Here is a 26,613-nt window from a genome sequence, read left to right on the forward strand (position 1 = left end):
GGCGTGGCCAGCTCAACGTCAAATGTGTCAGGGGGCCTGTGGTGGCCCGAATGCTCTGCCAGTGAAAACGGGCTTCTGAGCTCCATTTTCAGCTGCCATGGCCTCTCTGCCAGTGAAAACGGAGCTCCCTTTTCACTGGCAGAGGATTGTAGGAGGCCGTGGCAGCTGAAAACAGAGCTCGGAAGCCCATTTTCGCTGGTAGGAGCACTGCGGGCCGGTCCTCCACTGTTTCCAGGACAGCCCCACGGGCCAGAACTAAGTACCCCACGGGCCAAATTCGGGCCCCAGCCTTGAGTTTGACCCCCCTGATCTATATAAAATATCAGCCTTGTGAACAATTATTGCAGTAGGCACAACAATTTTAATTTGTTGTTGCTTTTCTTTCTTTCTTTCTTTCTTTCTTTCTTTCCAGCTTCTGCATTTAAAAAGCAACAAATATTTAACAGTAAATAAGAGACTTCCAGCTTTGCTAGAGAAGAATGCTATGAGAGTGACACTAGATGAAGCTGGCAATGAAGGTTCCTGGTTTTATATACAACCCTTCTACAAACTGCGTTCTATAGGAGACAGTGTAAGTTTACAGAACTGTCAGGGAAAATGGTTTGCAATATGAAATGTTAAATGTTTTCTTCATTGCATACTTTCTTGTAATTAATTAAATGCATTGTTTATATAATTCAGTGCTTCTTCTCCTTGCCCTCCTATGAAAACAATTGTGCATGAGAGAAAGAAAATTACTATAGAAACAAATGTTTTGGAAGCAAACATTTTTAAAGAGTACAAGAGTAACTGTTTAGATTTTGAATGATTATGAAAATAAAGTCATTCTGTTCACTTAAGAACTCCTGTGCTGGATATTTTAGTTTATATCAATGCATCAGTAATCTATTTATTTATTGCAATAAACATTAGCCTCAAGGCTCCATAGAATTCTTTCTTTTCTTTCTTTTCACCATGGCTTATTTAATGCATTTAATTACTCTCTTTATTAAATTCATTCAATTTATTTTAAGTAAATTATCTGTGCCATTCTTCAGCAACTCATTCAATTCATGTATACCAAAAACTGTTATTGTGGTATATCAAAATAAAAATAATATACTCAACTTCGCCAATCCCTGAAAGAATTAGCAAGACTAAAAGCTAGAGAGGGAATTCCCTAAAGTCTCTGTGTGTCACCATCTCTTCGGTCACCACCTTCCTAATTTTAGATGGTGTGAGTATTGAGGATACCCTCTAAAGATGATCTTGGTTTATGTGAACAAAAGCACATGGAAGATGTCAAGATAAAGTCTGAATGGCATGGCTTAAATAATGTTATTTTTACTTAAAATGTTACTTTATTTTCTTAATACTTTTGATACCCTAAATCTAACTATGTTAATTTCCAAATAAATCTGTAGCCAGTTCCCAGTAGTGGTAGCTTTATATTGCCTTTGTAAAGGTAAATGAAAATGAAATGGAAACCTTGTTTTACAGGTGGTGATTGGGGACAAGGTAGTCTTAAATCCTGTTAATGCTGGCCAGCCTTTGCACGCCAGTAGCCATCAACTAGTGGATAACCCGGGCTGCAATGAGGTAAGTTAAGAGCTCATGAGAGTTAGAAATAATTGAAGCGCCATTTAGTTTTCCACAGAATTGTCAAAAGGGACAATTAATTTGTGCATCATGGTGTGTCTTTGTACTCTTGTTTTATCTGAGGCATTCTATTTTTATAGGTAAATTCAGTGAATTGCAATACAAGCTGGAAAATAGTTCTTTTTATGAAATGGAGTGACAATAAGGATGATATTCTCAAAGGAGTAAGTTGAAAGATGTACCTAATCATAAGTTTTTCACAAAAACACAACCTGAAACTTCTGTTGATTGATCTCTCATTGTCCTCACAGGGGGATGTGGTACGGTTGTTCCATGCAGAGCAGGAGAAATTTCTTACTTGTGATGAACATCGAAAGAAGCAACATGTTTTTCTGAGAACTACTGGGAGGCAGTCAGCCACTTCAGCAACTAGCTCAAAAGCTCTGTGGGAAGTTGAGGTAAAGATGGGTTTAAAAATAGCTAATGTGGCTTTCTAATGAGTATTCCTACACTGAGAATTTCAAACCTTGATGAAAAGCTGAAAGCTGTGCTGAAACACAGGTCGCTCTGTTCTTGATTATCATATTTCTAACATGGCAGGGATGTTTCATATAGAATAAATAACTGAATAGGTTTTGCTCCAGAATAAATTAGGATGCTCCCAATGAATAAAAGGAAATTCAGATTTGAGTTTCGATTGTTTGCTTGGTACTCTTTATTCTACAGCTGGATATTCACACAGTGTGTTGCTGCTGAGCAATGGAAAATAAAACATTGATGTCTTCCAAAGCAAACAATAGTGTTTCCTATTAATAGAAGTGGTTTTGCTTAAAATTATTTTAATTGCAATAAAACAAAATAACATACTTGTTTTCATACAATTATCTGATTTAAGATTTCACAGAAAAGACCACAACAATTAATCTTCTATGAATGGAGCAATGGTAATTTCAGCTAGTATCACTGTATTGTTTGTTACAAAGAAATTCGCCTTTTTATTATGTACACACTTGCTTTAAGAGGTCCTTGAAAGCAACCCACTAGGAACAGCAATTATTGCAAGACAGAGCAACATTTTAGGGTAATACAAATATTCAGGGGAAATGGAAAGGGCTGCGATGATGGGACATTGTTAGAAAGGGGGAGATCATTCCGCACATGTAGATCTAGTTTTAGGACACTGTATCTGTGGCTTTTATTTGTTTAATAGGAAACGTTGTAACCAGTTTCAGACAAATTGAATCCCAGGAGTTGCAAAAGAAAAGTAATTCAGAGCCTGTTTGTGGTCTTGGGATCATAGATTGCCTACTTCTAATTTAATGCTCTTTATTGTATGGGAACATAGTGCTCAAATAAGAATTCTTTCTACTCCATGTGACAGCAACTCTTATCTAATATTAGCAGAGTCTCTTCTTTTCTTTAAAAACAAATCAGCCACACAGTAGTTAACAAAGCCATCCTATATATCTATAGCTCTATCTACTGAAAAGTCTCATAAAGCCAATAGTCTTCTTTCTAAATAAGAGTGTATGGGATTGCAACTATAGTCGCCAGCTGCTACAAGCATATATTTAGAAAAAGCTGAACAATAGTGCAGAGAATGGAACACCTCTTTAACAATCCAGTATAAAACTTTGACAAGACAAATGATTTAATAAAATTTGCTTGCATATATTTTAGTTTATTTTTTTTCTTTTAAAGAATATATGCTTTATTAAGACATATTTTGAGAAATCATTGTATTATCTTAGTCTTTTTCCAGAAAAAGATTGTATTGTTATACAATACAAAGGGATATTAAGAAGCTCTATAAAAATAATTTTCCCATGCCTAATATAGAACCTGGACAAATTTAGAAAATAAGTGGAAGCACAACTGGTCATTTCCCTCCCTGTCCATGAATATTATGAGCGTTCATATCAATATATATATTATATCTCTGGAGTCATTCAGTAAACATTTCTGTAAACAGTAAACAGTCCCAAAGGTGCTTTTTCAAAAGGCAACTGAACTTTCTGGTTTTTCTTTGAAGATGTTTCACTTCTATCCAAGAAGCTTCTTCAGCTCTGACTGGATGGTCGGAATGGAAGGATTTATAGTCCTTGCAGACAGCTGGTCATTTGCATCCAGTCAGAGCTGAAGAAGCTTCTTGGATGAGAAGTGAAATCTCTTAAAAGAAAAACTAGAAAGTCCAGTTGTCTCTTGAAAAAGCACCTTTTGGACAACCATGACCTGGATGACTGAGAATCTCCATAGATAGTAAACATTTCTTTTAAACAGATTGAAGAATTCATCCAGCAAATACAGCCAAACTTGGACTTGTGAATGTTTCCATCTTTATTAAGCAATAAAAAAATAAAAACTCCAAAGTGATTAAATGTTTGGTTTAATTGAATCTTGAGTCCATAAAAGATTACATTAAGAGTTCTGAGTTTGGTGGACTATCGTAACACCCAGCTGTTTGCAAGAGACTGCAAAAATATCAGTTTTTACCATCTATTTATTCAATTCCCACGGCTCTCCAGAGTACATATGGATAATCTCAAATTCTCTCCTTGGTCTGGAGAGAATTTTTAGCAATCTGGATCGAGCATCTAGCTGTCTTTCAGTTGTAATGTTTTCCACTATTCACGGGGCACCAATTTGCTACTCCTCACTAAAAGCAACGGTGCACAACTATTGAATATTCTTGATTTAGAAAATATACTTACTCATTTTTCACATATATTTTCCATAGAGAAATATAACATTACAAATAAGTTGAAGTAACCAGTCATTTTTGGATGAGTCCTATTATCCTCTTGATTTTCTAGCGAATGTTTTGTAGCTAATTTAAATAAGATTTTGGTTTGTTTATTCCCTTTTCTTTTTCTAAAGTACTATTTTTGGGCATTTTGTTGACAATCCTATCTGTTTAAGGAGAAATGACCAATACTATTCATAAAGGCAATTCTCAAGAATTATTATTACTTTATAGGTAGTACAACATGATCCTTGTCGTGGTGGTGCAGGCTATTGGAATAGCCTTTTTCGGTTTAAACATCTTGCTACTGGACATTACTTAGCAGCTGAGGTATGTAATCACAAGAAATCCTCTTAGAATATTTTTTTCCTTAACAACCTGATTTCTTATGTTCCAAATACAGATACATTTACCAGGTAACTATCAAGAGTTGCAAATGATTAGAAAGCTGATGTATTATTTGGAAATATCACAAGTCAATACCACTGGCATTTATTTGCAAGAAATTATGAAAATGTGCTAAAATCTATGCCAATGACTTTTTGTTACTACTTCTTGGATATACCTTCTATTAATAGAAACCAGTATTGAAAAAAAAAAATACTGGTCATATCTTTCCACAATATGAATGAATTGAGATATTCACATATCCCATATAATTTTGCTGATAACTGTTTTTGAAATGATCTTGCATGTCTCAGATTTTTCCTTTCAAACTTTTTGGGTGTCTGCTTTGATTTTTATGAGTGAATTACGTAGCATGGAGTTTTCTAAGGGTGTAATATTTATACAACGAATATATTTCACTACAGTATTTAGATATTGAGAAGGGAGAAGTCCAGTTGGCCTTTTTCTTTTCTTTTGACCTGCTTGTGATTCTTTTCCATCAGATAAATCCTGACTATATGGAAGATAACCAGGAATGTCAGTCTTCAGTAAGTGTAGGGAAGAAAACCCTTAATTAAAAAGTGTTGACCAATGTTCAAATTACTGGGATAACAGGAAGGGAGGCTGGTGATGGAATCTATGTGCTCCATCTCCTGTCTCTGAATTTTGGTCTAATTATGGCCTTTGTGTGGCTTTTCGGTTTCTAATAGGAGTCTATAAGGAGACTGCCACAGATGTAATAGGGGCAAGTCCCTACTGGTTGCCCAGAAATTTGAATATTCCTCCTGGTATGATATTTACTGGGAAGCAGGGGGGATAAATCAATGCTGCAAATGTTGCAGAGGAAAGATTTACCATGGTGTTACAATATTCAGTATTGTGACTAATGAATATTGAAAAGAGCCTGTAGTACAGTGGACTAAAGCACTGTTATTAACATCTGCTGCTTGCAATTACTGCAAGTTCAAATCTCACCAGGCTCAAGGTTGACTCAGCCTTCTATCCTTTCAAAGGTAGGTGAAATGAGGACCCAGATTGTGGGGGCAATAAGCTGACTTTGTATAAATATACAAAAGTATGAAAGCTATTGCTTAACGCATTGTAAGCCGCCCTGAGTCTCCGGAGAAGAGCAGCATATAAATTAAAGCAAAACAAACAAACAAAAAACAGGGCAATGATAATTTTAGACATCTAAGTAAGCAAATTTACTTTTATTCTTGCCACCCTAATTTAACTTCTGCGGTTTGACTCAAACAATGTTTTCCTAAATTACATCTTCTTAAATAATAGGGTTTTTAGTTGATGGAGAGATAGCCAGGGCAACATTTTTGGTGGGAGAGGGTAGGGTGTGCATGATAAGGTAATATAGTTTCCCTTACCCAGCAAGAGACAATATACTTTCTGGACAATATACTTTTTGACTACATTAGTTCATGCTCTTATCCCATGCTTGGATTAACCACAATTCTTTCTGAAAAAGACTGTTATTGAAGGCAAGTTGAAATCTACATTTGGATAAAAATTGCTTGCTGTCCACTCTGCAAGTAGAATAATTGTAATTCAGCTGGAACTGCATTGACTAGCAGTAGGCTTTCAGATTCAATTCAAAGTGCTACTTTATTTGTTTATTTGTTTGTTCATTTATTTATTATTATCTCTTTTATTCATTAAACATGAAACTCGGTCAACTGAACATTTAAAAATGTATCACAAATATCATTGACTGGCTCTGATGGTTGATACAGGTTGCTGCTAGCATCCTAGGTATCAACCGAGTATCTTCTTAAAATGTGCTGCTGCTGCTACTATTATTATTATTATTAATATTATTATTAATATTATTATTATTATTATTATTATTATTATTATTATTATTATTATTATTATTATTCATAGGCTCCTGACTTTTAGGCTGGTGCCTTCGCTATTCCAAATTGGCTTATTTTTAATACTGCTTTTAGGATCTGATTTTGCAGGATTTTTTGCCTGCCCACGTTATGCTAGTTGATAATCTCTACCAGGTGAGAAGTCAAGAGGAAACCACACAGTTCTTTCAAGTGATGTTGAACATGGCAGTCAGGTTCCAAGAACTATTATTGGCCCTTCAAAAGTTGGATTTCCCTGGTTTAATATGCTAGTGGGACATGGTTAGGAGCTTGAATTTGTAAGAGTTTTGTGGTCAGGATATGAATATGAATATGAAACTGGTTCTTTCTGATAACAGGGCACATGGGATGCACGGAAAATATCTGCACACACTATTGAGACACAGTACCAATTTTATCTCTTTTAAGTAGAAGGATTATCCATGGGGCATAAGCACTTGAAAACCAAATACTATATAAATTTCTCAACTTAGGTGCTATGTACATATGTATGAAAGAGCTACTGTATTTCAGATAATAATGTCCAGTTGGTATTGAGCAGGAAGATGGTATTTCAATATTAATTCAGGAGGATCATCTGGATTTTTATAGAAACTATTTGTGGTTTCTCCTTGTGTATACACAGCTAATCTCAGATTCTTTGCTATCAGGAAATGTCAAGGCATACAGAAAGAGTTAGTGGAAAGTAGGAAAATCAAGGAAGAGGTTCTTTGTATGTTTGGTTTTTTTTAGTTAGTTTTCCTTCACTTTGCAATCCCATGAAAACTGCCCCAGAGAGGAAGAGTATTACATTAAAGCACCATAAGTAGGGATCTTTGTTCATGGGAAATGTGATTGGCAGCTCCAGGTAAGTGAATGGAATGCTTGCTGATTATTGTCATGTCATCTATTTGGTAACTCCAGAAAAGATTGAATGGCAACCAATGTAGATGAACAAAGAGAAGAAGCTAAAATGGTCAAATTTGCCCACATATTATTTTAATTTGGCTATAATGACAGAACGTAGCCAAATCTAACTATAGCTTTTCAAAGAAAACAATAAAATATTATATTATGATACTATTGATACTTGGATGGATGATCACCAGGAAACCTCTAGGCTGTTGATTATAATCTAAATTGAACAAACATCTGTAAAATAGTAATGGCAAACTACCCTTTTCCCAAGAAAATTATTCTGGGTAGTTACCAGGAGTCAATTTAGATGGTAAGGGAGATTTTACATGTAGAAAAATACCTCAGTACCCTTGAAATGAAGAATCAATGACTCTTGGACTATAAATCAAATCAACAAATGGTCATTTATTGCGCAAAACCTATCATGGAGAAATATCTTCTGTCAAACTGCCGTTTTTCATTACTTGCTTTTCTCCACCAGAGGGCAAAATTAGAGTAAGATAAATGTAAAGGTATCCTTCAAATTGAGCAATTTTCGTTAGACACATCTGTGCAGTTATCTTGACAACAATATGAAAGTGGCTTGCCATTTCCATCTTCATGTTTTTCAACTTTCTGTACTATTTATTCTATGGAGTGTCCAAATGTATAAATAATTCTAAGTGTACACCTGTATTTCCAAGTAATTTTGCTTATTTAAACCCATGGCTGCAAAGGATGATCAATAGACTTTCCAAAGAACATGTCATTCTGCTTTTTGTAAAGGAGACTGTTTTTCCTCTTCCCTCCACTTCAGTCATTCATTTGAACCATATATCTTCTATCAAGCTCTGTGTTTGAAGGGAATGCTGGGAAAAATCCAGCACAGCTGATATATGCACCTGTCTTTTGTTTTGGTGAAGTGCTTCCAGTTTAAACATATCTAATCCATTCATTATGTTTTGTACTAATTCTATTAAATTGCATGAAAATTCATGTGGTTGGTTGAGGTTAACATTTTCCCCAGGCAATTCCTTAATGAAAAATGAAGAACTTCAGGAATAGCTTCTTATGACATATGGAGGATCTACCTGTACTTATTCATTTTGTCTATGTGCTATAATAGAACATTCTTCAGATATCATCACAGAAGTGAAAAAAACTGATTTTTACTATATTATTGCTGTACTGTAATCCAGCTTTCTAACCTTTATTGTTTCAGAATACAGTTTTGATATTTTCCTTTGTTTCTTACTCTCCCAAAAATCTCTGCTAATTAAAATGTGATTCTGTGGTTTTATTTTATAATTTGCATCCATAATAATAATGCCGCATAAATACTTACCAATAAAATTAATACTAATACCTATTAATGTTTGACCATTATTTAAAAGCTTTTAAATGTTTTAAAATTGAAGTCTAGATCATGTGATGATTTCTTAATTGCTATAAACACATGTATTAAGCTATGGTTTGTTCTACATGTTATAAACAAGCCAGAGTAAGTTTTACAGACACGTGAGCTTGACACTTTTTGTCAGATTTTGGTTTCTTTAACATTTTAGCACTTTTTGATTTGAAATCATAAAGATTGATTAATGATTTTAAGGGTCATTAAGGGTGGAGAAAAAAGAAAGGAAGCCAGGAGTGAGCTTGTTAATCATAAACTACATTCATCCATTAACATATTACCATATCATGCTAAGCTAAGTTACAGTCTGTAAGCGAACAATAGCATAATTTATTTTATTCTTCTGAAACAAGCCATACTTTATTCACTGATGGCATTTACCCCATGAAGTCAAATAGAACCAAAGTCTATTTTGCTTTAGCACAATATATGAATGTATTCAAGATTTAGAAGCAACTGAGCTTGATTGTAGCTTTTGTACAAGATTGATTAAAACCTGAGAGTTAATGATACAGATGTCAGCATTCCAGAAAAAGCTCTGCTCCAATTAAAAATTCTGAGGCAAGCATTTTCTCAAAGTTCCATTTATTAGAGTAGGTATACTGGCACATCTTTGGAAGACCCGAATCTGAGAGTTCCGGTTTTCTCTCAGTAAATCAAAACCCCCAAAACCATCCCCTCACTCATCATTCCATCACATGCTCCAATCATCATCCGTTCCATCATGAGGCAGCACTCCAACCACTCCTTCTCCAGATGCAGACTCATCCTGACCTTGACTGATGGGAAGAATGCTATTTTGTCTAAATACAAACCCTCAATTAAATCCCCCCTCCTACTTTCCCACACATGAGAAGGTGGCAGCTTGGAAGCTTCTGGCCTAATATGGCTTCCAAAGTTGACAACAGATACAGATTAACAGAGTTGGAAGGGACCTTGTAGGTCATCTAGTCCAAACCCCCCCCCCCCCCCAAGCAGACCCCACACTATTTTTGACAGATGGCAGTCCAGTCTCTTCTTGAAAGCTTCCAGTGAGTGGAGCTCCCACAACTTCTGGAGGCAACCTCTTTTCCATGGGTTGACTGCTCTCACTGTCAGAAAATTTCTCCTTATTTCCAGGTTGAATTTCTCCTTGTTCAGTTTCCATTCATTATTCCTTAATATGTAGTATGATATGGTTTCTATGTCTACACTTGAATTGGAGGTGTGAATTCCAAGACTGCGTTTCTGCATAGCACTTCATTGTTTTATCTGAAAAATCGTTGCAATTTTGTCTGATTTGAAATTCTCTACACAGCTGGATCCTGACCAAGATGCAGACAGAAGGGGACTCCATAATACTTCAGAGAAGATGGCATACTCTTTAGTTTCTGTGCCTGAAGGAAATGACATTTCTTCCATCTTTGAGCTTGATCCCACCACACTGCGAGGAGGAGACAGCTTAGTCCCAAGGTATGATGCTAAGAATAATAAAGAAATGTGTGTGTTTGTAACTGAGATGATTTACCTAGGCAGATCATCATAGAGAACAGCATTTTAATAGAAATAGATTGAATAAATTTCAACTCAAGGTTTTTCTTTATATGATTATTTTTTTTAAGGATTGTAAATCACCCTGTTCATTCCAGCTTGTTGTTGTTAGTTGCGAAGTCGTGTCCGACCCATCGCGACCCCATGGACAACATTCCTCCAGGCCTTCCATTTAAGCTCATGCCTACTGCTTCAGTGACTCAGCCACATCATTCTCTGTCGTCCCCTTCTTCTTTTGCCCTCAATCTTTCCCAACATTAGGTTCTTCTCCAGTGAGTCCTTCCTTCTCATTAGGTGGCCAAAGTATTTGAGTTTCATCTTCAGGATCTGGCCTTCTAAAGAGCAGTCAGGGTTGATCTCCTCTAGGACTGACTGGTTTGATCACCTTGCAGTCCAAGGGACTCACAGGAATCTTCTCTAGCATCATAGTTCAAAGGCCTCAATTCTTTGGTGCTCAGCCTTCCTTATGATCCAACTTTCACATTTTCACATCATTCATCATTTTCACATCATTCCAGCTTAGTATATAGCAAAGCAAGAAACATCAAACATTACAACAATGAAATAATAACAAATTAGCCACATCTGATCATCAAAGGAATGCTTGAGCCTATAGTCTTAGGCCTTGCAATATGCAAGGAAAGTCAATGCCAAATGTACCTGCAGGGGAAAAGTGTTCCAAAGCAAGAAGGCTACCACTGAATAGGACTGTCTACTGGTCCATATTCCATGAACTTCGGGAAGGTTTAAGATGTTCAGTGAGCGCCTCTCTCTATTACCTGATGCACCTTGAAGCTATGTTGTAAACGTTAAATAACAGAATTCTGTGGGAAAGATGAAGAACAGAGACCTGACCCTATTTTGTGTTTGACATCATCCAAGGAGAAACCATTTAGCTGCTTCAGCAGAAAAGGAATTGCGGTTTGGCCAAAGCAATTCATTGCAAAGTTCCTCTGTTCCCAGGTATTCCTAAGGAATTGTTTCCCTACCAGAAATATCTGTAGTTTTAGTCACAAAAGTACATTAAAAGTTCTGAATCTAGTCTGATTCTTAGTAAATAAAAAAGTGACATCTGGGTGAGAGGTCTGAACATTTTTTTTAAAAAAAAAATTGGGATGCTAAACTAGTTTATTTCAAACTGTTTCAAGTGCAATATTTCATTGGCATGAAATGGAATATTCTGAACAGTTTCTAACTACTAATGTTTGAAATAGCTCTTTCTAAGCTCAAAGTATTTCATTTCATGCTTGAATCAGCAGTTTAGTGCTTAAAACGACGTTTTATGAAATTTTGTGTTCAGAGCAGGTAGAAATGAAACATTTTCCATAATCCATTAATTCCATGGTATAAACTGGGCATTTGAATGGGCCCTTAAAAAGTGGAGTGATGCTTAAAAAGCAGAAGCAAGATGTTCCAGAAGCAAATTTAAATCTACAACTTTATCAGCGATTTCAGATTTAGACCGACGCTGGCAATATTATCTGGGACAGATATTCCAACTTAATTTTTTTTTTTTAAATTTACTCTTCAAAGAAGTATTTTGATGCAAAATGCCTGGTTGTTTCAATTCAGCTTCATTCACTACCACGCCATAAAAATTGATTGTTTGAAAAGTTCATTTTATTTATTTTGTTTTTCACGAACATCTTCAGAAATTACTACAGATTTGTGCATCTGGAAACTCTTTAATGTAAATGTATCTGGTCCTTTCAGGAACTCTTACGTCAGGCTTAGACATCTATGTACAAACACCTGGGTTCACAGCACAAATATCCCGATTGATAAAGAAGAAGAAAAACCTGTGATGCTTAAAGTAAGTCCTGCAAGGAACTCAGTTCATGGAACTGTTTAGAGAACAAAATTAGCAAGTCTAAGATTATCACATGTTTGACCTACCAATAAAGGAGGATAGAATCAAGATCATGTGAAATGTTAATACCACTTTATAATGCCTTGGTAAGGCCACACTTGGAATACTGCATCCAATTTTGGTCACCACGATGTAAAAAAAATGTTGAGAGTCTAGAAAGAGTGCAGAGAAGAGCAACAGAGATCATTAGGGGACTGGAGGCTAAAACATATAAAGAACGGTTGTTGGAATTGGGTATGTCTAGTTTAATGAAAAGAAGGACTAGGGATGACATGATAGCAGGGTTCCAATATCTCAGGGGTTGTCACAAAGAAGAGAGAGTCAAGCTATTCTCCAAAGCACCTAAAGGCAGGACAAGAAGCAATGGATGGAAACTAATCAAGAAGAGAAGCAACCTAGAACTAAGAAGTAATTTCCTGACAGAACAATTAACCAGTGGAACAACTTGCTTCCAGAAGTTGTGAATTCTCCAATCCTGGAAGTTTTTTAAAAAGAGTTTGGACAACCATTTGTCTGAAATGGTGTAGGGTTTCCTGCTTGAGCTGGGGGTTGGACTAGAAGACTTCCAAGATCCCTTCCAACTCTGTTATTCTATTCTATTCTATTTGTAGCTCAGGGTTGAAATTAAGGGTCATTGATGCTTTCTGAGCTGGTCGTTTTCTTGCACATGATTCATCAACCAAACTAGATAACATCATCAGTGGTAGTCTTGATGATGTTACCCAGTTTGGGTAATGAAACATCTGCAAGAAAACAACCAAGCTCAGAGATCACCAAGGACCCATCAAATATGACCTAGTACATTACTAATAAAGTTATAACAATGTTTAATTGAGAAGCTTAGGGTAGTGCATAGGCATCAGGTTAGAAACCAGGAGAACATGAGTTCTAGTCTTGCCTTAGGCACTGAGCCAGTTTGGGCCAGTCACTTTCTCTGAGCCCTGGGAAAAAGAAAGCAGTGGCAAATCACTTTGAAAACTGTTGTCCAGAGAAGTACATGAACTTCCTATGTAGATATTGATACAAGTCTGATTGAAGACATGAAAGTGTTTATGTATTGCATGTTTATAATTCAGTGTAGGTTCAGTGCAGTGGTGAAAGCCAATTTTTTTTACTACCGGTTCTGTAGGTGTGGCTTGGTAGGCATGTCTTATGCCAGTCTTATGCCACGTAAGGCTCTAGAGATAATAATCAGCACCCTGAATTGCATGCGGAAGCCTATTGGGAATCAGTACCAGGTATTACAAGAGCATAATGAGATGTACCATAACTATCTGTGTTGCTGCATTCAGAATAAATTGAAGCTTCTGGATAGCTTTCAAAGTAGTTCCATTTAGAGCTTGTTGTAACAGTTCAATCAGGAGGTGACCAAAGTGTAAGTGACCATACTTGTACTGATCCTGTGCTGATTATACAGACCCTGTGCTGATTGCTAGCTTTTTGGACTGACATACTTGGCAAACGTCCCCCTTATTGTAACAGCCTTGAACCTATTATTTTTGTATTTTTTGTAATGTTACGATTTCTGCTAATGACAAAGAGGGGAACTCTTTTTCCACAAACCTGGCATTTATTAGTGTAATGCATACTGGCACAACTCTCCTAAATAAATAATTGAAATACTTAAGATATGGGTTTCATGTATATCTTATAAAAAAAAGAAATTGAATTGTGCACTACAGTGTTTCCTATTAAAATGTCAACCACTATTTCTCTAATGCATTCCTTACCACCATTTCTTTTGTTCTTAAGTACTAAAATTACTTTTTTTAAAATAAAAAGATTGGCACCTCTCCTGTAAAAGAGGACAAAGAAGCTTTTGCCGTGGTACCAGTTTCTCCTGCCGAAGTTCGAGATTTGGACTTTGCAAACGATGCAAGCAAAGTATTGGGCTCCATTGCTGGCAAACTGGAGAAAGGAACAGTAACTCAGAATGAAAGGAGGTAAGAGGGTCATAATCTGTTTTTTTTTAAAGAGAATTATCATTCAAGCAATATAGTTTTTATATTCATTTTTGCAGCATCAATATGAAACCTGCAATACCTCCAGAACTAGTTACAGAGCTCAAAATGAAACGAAAATAGGCACTTTAAAAATGGCTAAAACTGTATCAGATGATTCAGTCTTACAGAATCTCCATGTTTGTATTAGTAATTTTGTAAGAGCATGTCAAGATCATAACCAGATTGAAAATCTTACATTAGTTTAGGCAGTGGTGAAATGTAAAATCTGTTACTACCGGTTCTGTGGGCATGGCTGGGGGTGGTGGTAATGTGACTGGGTGGGCGTAGCCAACTTTTTTTTAACTTTTAAAAGCATTTTTTCTACAACCTCTTTGGCTGAAGAGGTTGTAGAAAAAATGCTTTTAAAAGGCTCTGACGATGCCAGCTGAACCCCGCGATCATCAGAGGCTTTTTAAAAAACTTTTAATAGTATTTTTTTAACCAAAGAAAAAATGCTTTTAAAAGTTTTTAAAAAAGCCTCTGATGATCGCGGGGCTCAGCTGGGCATGGGGGGGGGCAGGGATTTTTGCTACCAGTTCTCCGAACTACCTGCTGCCATCGCTACCGGATCAGGTGATCCAGTCCGAACTGGGAGCATTTCACCCCTGACTTTAGGCAATAGAAAATATTGCTAAATTCATCTTGGATTTGCACTTCTGAAATGTTTTTTTTAAGAATTTAAAGAAATTTTGTGACTGGTTTTGGATTAAATATTCTTAAAACAGTATGCACCTGTTTTCTTAAACTGAATAGAGTTACAGAATGCATTACTGTGTGGGTATGTTGGTATTAAATTTCGGACTAAGAACTAAATTTTTCTTTTAAAAAAAATATATCTCTAGGTCTGTTACAAAGTTGCTGGAAGATTTGGTATATTTTGTTACTGGTGGAACAAATTCTGGTCAAGATGTACTTGAAGTCATGTTCTCAAAGCCAAACCGAGAACGGCAAAAACTAATGAGAGAGCAAAATATTCTAAAGCAGGTAGAGTACACAACTCCTGTAATTGCTAAGACCTTATATACATTTCTGATTGTGATGATAGGAAAGGTAATTTCTTCCTTCCTCAAATAATGCTCCAGATTTTCAAGTTATTGCAAGCACCATTTACTGACTGTGGAGATGGGCCGATGCTGAGATTGGAGGAACTTGGAGATCAACGCCATGCTCCGTTCAGACATATCTGCCGCCTCTGTTACAGAGTGTTAAGACATTCCCAACAAGACTACAGGAAAAATCAAGTGAGTAAAATTTGAAAGAATTTAAGCTTACCAGGCTCAGCACCTAGCTAGCCTTAGCTGATCTAAAACAATAAACTTAACAGAAATGGTTCGATGGACCAAATCACCAGTAGATTGAGAAAGAAGATGGCCATGGCAAGCCACTTCTGTGTTTTTGACAAGAATCATAGTCACCGAGTCACTAAGGCACTAAGTCTAAGCACCTGCTCTATGCAGTACTCCAAATGAAAGCATCCCTAAGAGATTGCTTGCCTCCTCTTTAACTCATCTAACCAAGAAGAGTCCAGTGTCTTTCTTGGTCTGTGTTTGTGACACAGAATGCTCTTACTGTTAGGAAGAATAGTTCTTACTTATCACAACATATCTTTCTGCTAACTTGACCATGATTTGCATTTTACAATCTGGAATGAAAGAAAACAAGATGGTGACCTTTTACTGTGTAGTATCTTTCCATGTATGAAGAATGCTGTGATATCCTCCCTCATCATCTTTCTTGAGATGATATGATACTCCTAACTTCTTCAATCTCTTTTATTCCCAATGCTTTTGTATGTACCTGTTATTTCTCTGAATTATTCTTAAATTCCTAGGATTGGATGCAGTACTTCATGTAGATTCTGAGTAGAGATACTGCCATGACTTGGAAATTATACTTCTGCTGTTCCCAGCTATGTCATGCTACTTGCTTATTTTCTGTTTGAGTCCAACTACAATCACAGGACCTTTTTTCACAAGAACTAAGTAATGCTACATCATGCCAGATACATCCCATCCTATACCTGCACCTGCTTTCTATTTTCTAATTGTTCTAATTATTTCTAAAAAATAATTCTAATTATTTTTTTTACTTTGGATTGAATAAATGTATAATCATTCCATCATTCTGAATGGATCTTCAACTTGCAAACTTCCATCATCTAATATTTGGACCTTCTGTTTAAATGGAAAATAATTGTCAGTTGCTTAATGCAAAGTGGATAAACTATGATTTAATTTGAATAGCAATTGGACCAAAAATCAGGTTCAGTCTTAGGAATATGTCTGTCTTTTGATTAAGAACAACAAATAGCTTCTTTAAATCTATAAAAATAAATATTATATTGGAATTAGCATTTGTTTTTTTTCTCCCTCCCCACCTTTAATACTTTGCCAGGAATATATAGCCAAGCAGTTCGGCTTCATGCAGAAACAAATTGGCTATGATGTCTTAGCCGAAGACACTATAACAGCCTTGCTCCACAACAATCGCAAACTGTTGGAGAAACACATCACAGCTGCTGAGATTGATACCTTTGTTAGCCTTGTAAGAAAAAACCGAGAACCCAGGTAAATTTTTCTGTTAAAAAAAAAAAAATAGAGGATGCACAAATACTTTAACTGTGGCTCAGATAGCCATACGGCTAATAGCAGTTTGGAGTTTATGTATATGTTTGCTATTTATTTATGTCTTATTCTGCTGCTGTACTGTGATATCCCTCCTAATCGCCAGACTTCTAATAATTCCTAAGATGTTGAACAGGTTATCCAAATATCTGTTCTTTGAGCACAACCCTTGCGATTTCACATTTTATTGGAGATCCTTTTTTTTTTAGCTCTATTCTACCTTACATTATTATGGATTAGTATAGTTTATTGAAATGGAATCTGCTGCTATTTGAAAATGGATGCTTCTTGATTCTGTGAGAGTCTTAGCAATTTTTGTTATGTTTAGTTAATTTAGTTAATTAAATTAATTTAGTTAATTTAGTTATGTAGTACTGTATGAAGCCACAAATATATTTCTGCAAATCTTTATCATGTTGTTTATAATATATATTATAATCTGAAATATTGTGCCCATTTTATAGACTTTGTTTTCTTCTCTGAATAGATTCTTAGACTATCTTTCTGATCTTTGTGTGTCTATGAACAAGTCTATTCCGGTCACCCAGGAGCTGATTTGTAAAGCTGTATTAAATCCAGCAAATGCTGACATACTTATCGAGACTAAGTAAGTTTAGACATTTTTAAATAGATTTATTCATTTTAGAAAGAAAACAACTATAGCAAAGATGGCAAATAAAATTACTACCAATTTGGAAGAAATTATATATATATATATATATATATATATATATATATATATATATATATATATATAGGTCTTTGGTTATTCGGGTCTTCTCCCACGTAAAATTGGAAGTGTCTTGGCGACGTTTCAACGAAGTCTCATTCGTCATCTTCAGGCTGGTGTTCTCGGCTTCGTGCTTCCAGGAGCAATGTGGGATCGCAGCTGTCTCTTCCTTTTAACTGCTAGTGGAGGTGTGAGCTGATTGGGTGGGAACTTGGCTGTGTTCTGATTGGGTGGAGGTGTGTTCTGATTGGTTAGGGGCTTGGCTGTGCTCTGATTGGCTGGGGTTGTGTTCTGTTTGGGTGGGGGCTTGGTTGTGCTCAGCTTAGTCTGAGTTGCAGGGGGATTTGAGCTGGTGAGCTGCGTTGTTGTTGTTTGGCTTCGTGTTTGTGGCCGTGCGAGCTCTTCATGGTGGGTGTCAGTCTGCTTCATGTATGGATTGGAGGGGTTTAAAGTGGCTAATGATGCAGCTGCGGTCTGGCTTCTGGTCCTTGGTCGTGGCTCATTATCAGTGTGGGTTTGAGTCTGCTTTCTGCGTGGATGTGTGGTGGTGACATCAGGTGTGGCACTCGTGAGTGTGGGTCTGGTGTCATTCGTCGTGTTAGGGACTCGTTTGTCAATAAGGGCGGGTTTCCAAATGGCTGGTAGGCGGGAGGTATCGTCTCGTTTGTTCATGCTGTGTGGGCGTTTTTCTATCTCAATGGCTTCTCTGATTATTCTGTTGTTAAAGTGTTCAGTTTTGGCGATAGTTCTGGTCTTTTTAAAGTCAATATCATGTCCTGTGGCTTTAAGGTGTTGGACCAGGGAAGAAGTTGGTTCCTCTTTTCTGATTGAGTTCTTGTGTTCTTCTATGCGTGCACTTATTCGTCTGTTGGTTTGTCCGATGTATGTGGTGGGGCAGGCGGTGCATGGGATTTCATATACTCCTTGATTTTCTAACTCAATTTTGTCTTTGGGGTTCCTTAGGATGGTGGATATTTTTCGGTTTGTGCAGAATGCTGTCTTGATGTTATGTTTGTGGAGGATTTTGCTTATTCTGTCTGTGGTGCCTTTTATGTATGGGAGGAGGGCTTTGCCGTTTTCTTGTTCTCTGTCTTGGATTTTAGTGGGGGTTTCTTTTTGGATTAGGTTAGTGATCTTATTTCTTTGGAATCCATTGGATGTGAGTACGTTAGTGAGGGTGTGTAGTTCGGTTTTTAGGTGTTGTTCGTCAGCTAAGCGTTTTGTTCTGGAAATGAGTGTCTTGGCTACAGAGTTGATCTGGGCAGGGTGGTGGTGTGAGAGTGCGTGCAGATAGCGGTTTGTGTGTGTTTTCTTCTGGTATATAGTGTGTCCTAGGGAGCCATTGGATTTTCTGTAGACTAAGACATCCAGGAAGGGAAATTGGTTGTTCACTTCTGTTTCCATGGTGAACTGTATTTTGGGGTGTAGGCTGTTGAGGTGTGTGAGGAAGTTGTCCAGTTTTTCTTTCCCATGTGGCCAGATTATGAAGGTGTCGTCCACATATCTGAGCCAGAGTTTGGGTTTGTGATCGGATTTTTCTAGAGCTTGGGTTTCAAAGTATTCCATATAGAGGTTGGCAATGACAGGTGAGAGGGGTGATCCCATGGGTGCTCCTTCTGTTTGTTTGTATTTCTGTCCATTATAGATGAAGTATGTGTTGGATAGGCAGTGGTTGGTCAGATCTAAGATGTGCTTGGGGGGGTTATATTTGTTTTGGATAATTGTCAAGGCTTCTTTGATTGGTACTTGGGTGAAGAGGGATATGACATCAAAGCTCACGAGTAGGTCACTGGGCTGTAAGTTTTGTTGCTTTATGATGTCTATGAACTGGAAAGAGTTTTTTACGTATGAGGTGATGGATTCTGCATAGGGCTGTAGTTGTTTGGCGAGAAATTTGGCTAGGTTTTGTAGAGGTGAGCCTATGGAGCTGACTATGGGTCTAAGTGGGGTTCCTTCTTTGTGTATCTTGGGGAGACCATAAAGCTTAGGGCATCTGGATGATTTCTCTCTGGGTATGATTCTTTGCTGAATCTCTTCGCTGATGGGGGAGGCTTTTATTTTGGATCTGGTGGTTTTTTCCAGGTAGGTGGTGGGGTCTGTGTTTAGGGGTTTGTATATGGAGTCTTGGAGTAGGTTGGTTAATTTGGTTTGGTAGTCAGATGTGTTCATAACCACCGTGGCATTGCCCTTGTCTGCTGGTAGGATTATTATGCTGGTGTCTTCTTTCAGGTTAAGTAGTGCTGTCTGTTCCTCTTTGGGTAAGTTACTTTTGGGTGGCTTGCTGGTGCAGAGGATATTGGTGATTTCGAGTCTGATTCTGTTTGCATCGTCGGGGTTGATTTTGGTCAGGCTGGTTTCAACTCCGCATATAATGGTTTCAGTGGGGATGCTTTTGGGAGTGACTGCAAAGTTGAATCCTTTGGAAAGGACATTGGTTTCGGCTTTGGTGAGGATCCTATCTGAGATGTTATGCACTGTTTGTTTCATGTGTGGCTGTGAGTGTGGAGGGGATTGTTTCTGGCATTCTTGTAGTCTTCGGAGTTTGTTGGTGTGTGTGTCTGTCTTGAGGGTGGTCTGTGTTTCGGCTCTCCAGACGGCAAGTTGTTTGGATTTGTCCCAAAGTGCGGGGTGGATCTTGTTGCTGAGTTTGAGGTGAAGTGTGAGGAGATCTTTGTTGATTCGGTCTAGGAGGAATCTTTTTCTGTGGAGTTCATTTCTGATTAGGGCTAGTTCTGTTCTTTTCAGAATGCGTTTGGTGGCTGCAGAGTTGAAGTGGAATTTCAGTTGGAAGCCTGTGGGGATTAAATTTTGATCTCGGCAGTTGCGTAGGAATGCAAGGTCACATAAAATGGAAGCTCTTTGGACTTCGAGTTTTTCATAGGTCCTGGTCAGATGGTGGATTTCCTCCCCGTAGAGGTGGGATATTTGTTTTCTCAGGTTTTCGCGGGTGTTTGTATGTAGGTCTTTGGTTATTCGGGTCTTCTCCCACGTAAAATTGGAAGTGTCTTGGCGACGTTTCGACGAAGTCTCATTCGTCATCTTCAGGCTGGTGTTCTCGGCTTCGTGCTTCCAGGAGCAATGTGGGATCGCAGCTGTCTCTTCCTTTTAACTGCTAGTGGAGGTGTGAGCTGATTGGGTGGGAACTTGGCTGTGTTCTGATTGGGTGGAGGTGTGTTCTGATTGGTTAGGGGCTTGGCTGTGCTCTGATTGGCTGGGGTTGTGTTCTGTTTGGGTGGGGGCTTGGTTGTGCTCAGCTTAGTCTGAGTTGCAGGGGGATTTGAGCTGGTGAGCTGCGTTGTTGTTGTTTGGCTTCGTGTTTGTGGCCGTGCGAGCTCTTCATGGTGGGTGTCAGTCTGCTTCATGTATGGATTGGAGGGGTTTAAAGTGGCTAATGATGCAGCTGCGGTCTGGCTTCTGGTCCTTGGTCGTGGCTCATTATCAGTGTGGGTTTGAGTCTGCTTTCTGCGTGGATGTGTGGTGGTGACATCAGGTGTGGCACTCGTGAGTGTGGGTCTGGTGTCATTCGTCGTGTTAGGGACTCGTTTGTCAATAAGGGCGGGTTTCCAAATGGCTGGTAGGCGGGAGGTATCGTCTCGTTTGTTCATGCTGTGTGGGCGTTTTTCTATCTCAATGGCTTCTCTGATTATTCTGTTGTTAAAGTGTTCAGTTTTGGCGATAGTTCTGGTCTTTTTAAAGTCAATATCATGTCCTGTGGCTTTAAGGTGTTGGACCAGGGAAGAAGTTGGTTCCTCTTTTCTGATTGAGTTCTTGTGTTCTTCTATGCGTGCACTTATTCGTCTGTTGGTTTGTCCGATGTATGTGGTGGGGCAGGCGGTGCATGGGATTTCATATACTCCTTGATTTTCTAACTCAATTTTGTCTTTGGGGTTCCTTAGGATGGTGGATATTTTTCGGTTTGTGCAGAATGCTGTCTTGATGTTATGTTTGTGGAGGATTTTGCTTATTCTGTCTGTGGTGCCTTTTATGTATGGGAGGAGGGCTTTGCCGTTTTCTTGTTCTCTGTCTTGGATTTTAGTGGGGGTTTCTTTTTGGATTAGGTTAGTGATCTTATTTCTTTGGAATCCATTGGATGTGAGTACGTTAGTGAGGGTGTGTAGTTCGGTTTTTAGGTGTTGTTCGTCAGCTAAGCGTTTTGTTCTGGAAATGAGTGTCTTGGCTACAGAGTTGATCTGGGCAGGGTGGTGGTGTGAGAGTGCGTGCAGATAGCGGTTGTGTGTGTTTTCTTCTGGTATATAGTGTGTCCTAGGGAGCCCCTAAACACAGACCCCACCACCTACCTGGAAAAAACCACCAGATCCAAAATAAAAGCCTCCCCCATCAGCGAAGAGATTCAGCAAAGAATCATACCCAGAGAGAAATCATCCAGATGCCCTAAGCTTTATGGTCTCCCCAAGATACACAAAGAAGGAACCCCACTTAGACCCATAGTCAGCTCCATAGGCTCACCTCTACAAAACCTAGCCAAATTTCTCGCCAAACAACTACAGCCCTATGCAGAATCCATCACCTCATACGTAAAAAACTCTTTCCAGTTCATAGACATCATAAAGCAACAAAACTTACAGCCCAGTGACCTACTCGTGAGCTTTGATGTCATATCCCTCTTCACCCAAGTACCAATCAAAGAAGCCTTGACAATTATCCAAAACAAATATAACCCCCCCAAGCACATCTTAGATCTGACCAACCACTGCCTATCCAACACATACTTCATCTATAATGGACAGAAATACAAACAAACAGAAGGAGCACCCATGGGATCACCCCTCTCACCTGTCATTGCCAACCTCTATATGGAATACTTTGAAACCCAAGCTCTAGAAAAATCCGATCACAAACCCAAACTCTGGCTCAGATATGTGGACGACACCTTCATAATCTGGCCACATGGGAAAGAAAAACTGGACAACTTCCTCACACACCTCAACAGCCTACACCCCAAAATACAGTTCACCATGGAAACAGAAGTGAACAACCAATTTCCCTTCCTGGATGTCTTAGTCTACAGAAAATCCAATGGCTCCCTAGGACACACTATATACCAGAAGAAAACACACACAAACCGCTATCTGCACGCACTCTCACACCACCACCCTGCCCAGATCAACTCTGTAGCCAAGACACTCATTTCCAGAACAAAACGCTTAGCTGACGAACAACACCTAAAAACCGAACTACACACCCTCACTAACGTACTCACATCCAATGGATTCCAAAGAAATAAGATCACTAACCTAATCCAAAAAGAAACCCCCACTAAAATCCAAGACAGAGAACAAGAAAACGGCAAAGCCCTCCTCCCATACATAAAAGGCACCACAGACAGAATAAGCAAAATCCTCCACAAACATAACATCAAGACAGCATTCTGCACAAACCGAAAAATATCCACCATCCTAAGGAACCCCAAAGACAAAATTGAGTTAGAAAATCAAGGAGTATATGAAATCCCATGCACCGCCTGCCCCACCACATACATCGGACAAACCAACAGACGAATAAGTGCACGCATAGAAGAACACAAGAACTCAATCAGAAAAGAGGAACCAACTTCTTCCCTGGTCCAACACCTTAAAGCCACAGGACATGATATTGACTTTAAAAAGACCAGAACTATCGCCAAAACTGAACACTTTAACAACAGAATAATCAGAGAAGCCATTGAGATAGAAAAACGCCCACACAGCATGAACAAACGAGACGATACCTCCCGCCTACCAGCCATTTGGAAACCCGCCCTTATTGACAAACGAGTCCCTAACACGACGAATGACACCAGACCCACACTCACGAGTGCCACACCTGATGTCACCACCACACATCCACGCAGAAAGCAGACTCAAACCCACACTGATAATGAGCCACGACCAAGGACCAGAAGCCAGACCGCAGCTGCATCATTAGCCACTTTAAACCCCTCCAATCCATACATGAAGCAGACTGACACCCACCATGAAGAGCTCGCACGGCCACAAACACGAAGCCAAACAACAACAACGCAGCTCACCAGCTCAAATCCCCCTGCAACTCAGACTAAGCTGAGCACAACCAAGCCCCCACCCAAACAGAACACAACCCCAGCCAATCAGAGCACAGCCAAGCCCCTAACCAATCAGAACACACCTCCACCCAATCAGAACACAGCCAAGTTCCCACCCAATCAGCTCACACCTCCACTAGCAGTTAAAAGGAAGAGACAGCTGCGATCCCACATTGCTCCTGGAAGCACGAAGCCGAGAACACCAGCCTGAAGATGACGAATGAGACTTCGTCGAAACGTCGCCAAGACACTTCCAATTTTACGTGGGAGAAGACCCGAATAACCAAAGACCTACATACAAACACCCGCGAAAACCTGAGAAAACAAATATCCCACCTCTACGGGGAGGAAATCCACCATCTGACCAGGACCTATGAAAAACTCGAAGTCCAAAGAGCTTCCATTTTATGTGACCTTGCATTCCTACGCAACTGCCGAGATCAAAATTTAATCCCCACAGGCTTCCAACTGAAATTCCACTTCAACTCTGCAGCCACCAAACGCATTCTGAAAAGAACAGAACTAGCCCTAATCAGAAATGAACTCCACAGAAAAAGATTCCTCCTAGACCGAATCAACAAAGATCTCCTCACACTTCACCTCAAACTCAGCAACAAGATCCACCCCGCACTTTGGGACAAATCCAAACAACTTGCCGTCTGGAGAGCCGAAACACAGACCACCCTCAAGACAGACACACACACCAACAAACTCCGAAGACTACAAGAATGCCAGAAACAATCCCCTCCACACTCACAGCCACACATGAAACAAACAGTGCATAACATCTCAGATAGGATCCTCACCAAAGCCGAAACCAATGTCCTTTCCAAAGGATTCAACTTTGCAGTCACTCCCAAAAGCATCCCCACTGAAACCATTATATGCGGAGTTGAAACCAGCCTGACCAAAATCAACCCCGACGATGCAAACAGAATCAGACTCGAAATCACCAATATCCTCTGCACCAGCAAGCCACCCAAAAGTAACTTACCCAAAGAGGAACAGACAGCACTACTTAACCTGAAAGAAGACACCAGCATAATAATCCTACCAGCAGACAAGGGCAATGCCACGGTGGTTATGAACACATCTGACTACCAAACCAAATTAACCAACCTACTCCAAGACTCCATATACAAACCCCTAAACACAGACCCCACCACCTACCTGGAAAAAACCACCAGATCCAAAATAAAAGCCTCCCCCATCAGCGAAGAGATTCAGCAAAGAATCATACCCAGAGAGAAATCATCCAGATGCCCTAAGCTTTATGGTCTCCCCAAGATACACAAAGAAGGAACCCCACTTAGACCCATAGTCAGCTCCATAGGCTCACCTCTACAAAACCTAGCCAAATTTCTCGCCAAACAACTACAGCCCTATGCAGAATCCATCACCTCATACGTAAAAAACTCTTTCCAGTTCATAGACATCATAAAGCAACAAAACTTACAGCCCAGTGACCTACTCGTGAGCTTTGATGTCATATCCCTCTTCACCCAAGTACCAATCAAAGAAGCCTTGACAATTATCCAAAACAAATATAACCCCCCCAAGCACATCTTAGATCTGACCAACCACTGCCTATCCAACACATACTTCATCTATAATGGACAGAAATACAAACAAACAGAAGGAGCACCCATGGGATCACCCCTCTCACCTGTCATTGCCAACCTCTATATGGAATACTTTGAAACCCAAGCTCTAGAAAAATCCGATCACAAACCCAAACTCTGGCTCAGATATGTGGACGACACCTTCATAATCTGGCCACATGGGAAAGAAAAACTGGACAACTTCCTCACACACCTCAACAGCCTACACCCCAAAATACAGTTCACCATGGAAACAGAAGTGAACAACCAACTTCCCTTCCTGGATGTCTTAGTCTACAGAAAATCCAATGGCTCCCTAGGACACACTATATACCAGAAGAAAACACACACAAACCGCTATCTGCACGCACTCTCACACCACCACCCTGCCCAGATCAACTCTGTAGCCAAGACACTCATTTCCAGAACAAAACGCTTAGCTGACGAACAACACCTAAAAACCGAACTACACACCCTCACTAACGTACTCACATCCAATGGATTCCAAAGAAATAAGATCACTAACCTAATCCAAAAAGAAACCCCCACTAAAATCCAAGACAGAGAACAAGAAAACGGCAAAGCCCTCCTCCCATACATAAAAGGCACCACAGACAGAATAAGCAAAATCCTCCACAAACATAACATCAAGACAGCATTCTGCACAAACCGAAAAATATCCACCATCCTAAGGAACCCCAAAGACAAAATTGAGTTAGAAAATCAAGGAGTATATGAAATCCCATGCACCGCCTGCCCCACCACATACATCGGACAAACCAACAGACGAATAAGTGCACGCATAGAAGAACACAAGAACTCAATCAGAAAAGAGGAACCAACTTCTTCCCTGGTCCAACACCTTAAAGCCACAGGACATGATATTGACTTTAAAAAGACCAGAACTATCGCCAAAACTGAACACTTTAACAACAGAATAATCAGAGAAGCCATTGAGATAGAAAAACGCCCACACAGCATGAACAAACGAGACGATACCTCCCGCCTACCAGCCATTTGGAAACCCGCCCTTATTGACAAACGAGTCCCTAACACGACGAATGACACCAGACCCACACTCACGAGTGCCACACCTGATGTCACCACCACACATCCACGCAGAAAGCAGACTCAAACCCACACTGATAATGAGCCACGACCAAGGACCAGAAGCCAGACCGCAGCTGCATCATTAGCCACTTTAAACCCCTCCAATCCATACATGAAGCAGACTGACACCCACCATGAAGAGCTCGCACGGCCACAAACACGAAGCCAAACAACAACAACGCAGCTCACCAGCTCAAATCCCC

The 26,613-nt window shown here is 39.2% G+C and overlaps 1 protein-coding gene across 1 annotated transcript in view; it reads left to right on the forward strand.

Annotated features, from left to right (window-relative positions):
- ITPR1 (inositol 1,4,5-trisphosphate receptor type 1) overlaps positions 1–26,613 on the forward strand; it is a 282,837-nt gene that overhangs the window by 120,377 nt on the left and 135,847 nt on the right. The window contains exons 6-18 of the mRNA XM_070933575.1: positions 413–571; positions 1,480–1,578; positions 1,719–1,802; positions 1,890–2,036; positions 4,556–4,651; positions 5,212–5,256; positions 10,179–10,333; positions 12,125–12,224; positions 14,064–14,224; positions 15,127–15,268; positions 15,367–15,525; positions 16,679–16,851; positions 17,396–17,515. Coding sequence (XP_070789676.1) covers positions 413–571; positions 1,480–1,578; positions 1,719–1,802; positions 1,890–2,036; positions 4,556–4,651; positions 5,212–5,256; positions 10,179–10,333; positions 12,125–12,224; positions 14,064–14,224; positions 15,127–15,268; positions 15,367–15,525; positions 16,679–16,851; positions 17,396–17,515 — 1,640 coding nt within the window. The remainder of the gene's footprint in view (positions 1–412; positions 572–1,479; positions 1,579–1,718; positions 1,803–1,889; positions 2,037–4,555; positions 4,652–5,211; positions 5,257–10,178; positions 10,334–12,124; positions 12,225–14,063; positions 14,225–15,126; positions 15,269–15,366; positions 15,526–16,678; positions 16,852–17,395; positions 17,516–26,613) is intronic.

This window comes from Pituophis catenifer, unplaced genomic scaffold, assembly GCF_029215685.1.
Source record: "Pituophis catenifer annectens isolate HBS135680 unplaced genomic scaffold, rPitCat1.0.hap2 SCAF_2, whole genome shotgun sequence".
Classification (NCBI taxonomy): Eukaryota; Metazoa; Chordata; class Lepidosauria; order Squamata; family Colubridae; genus Pituophis; species Pituophis catenifer.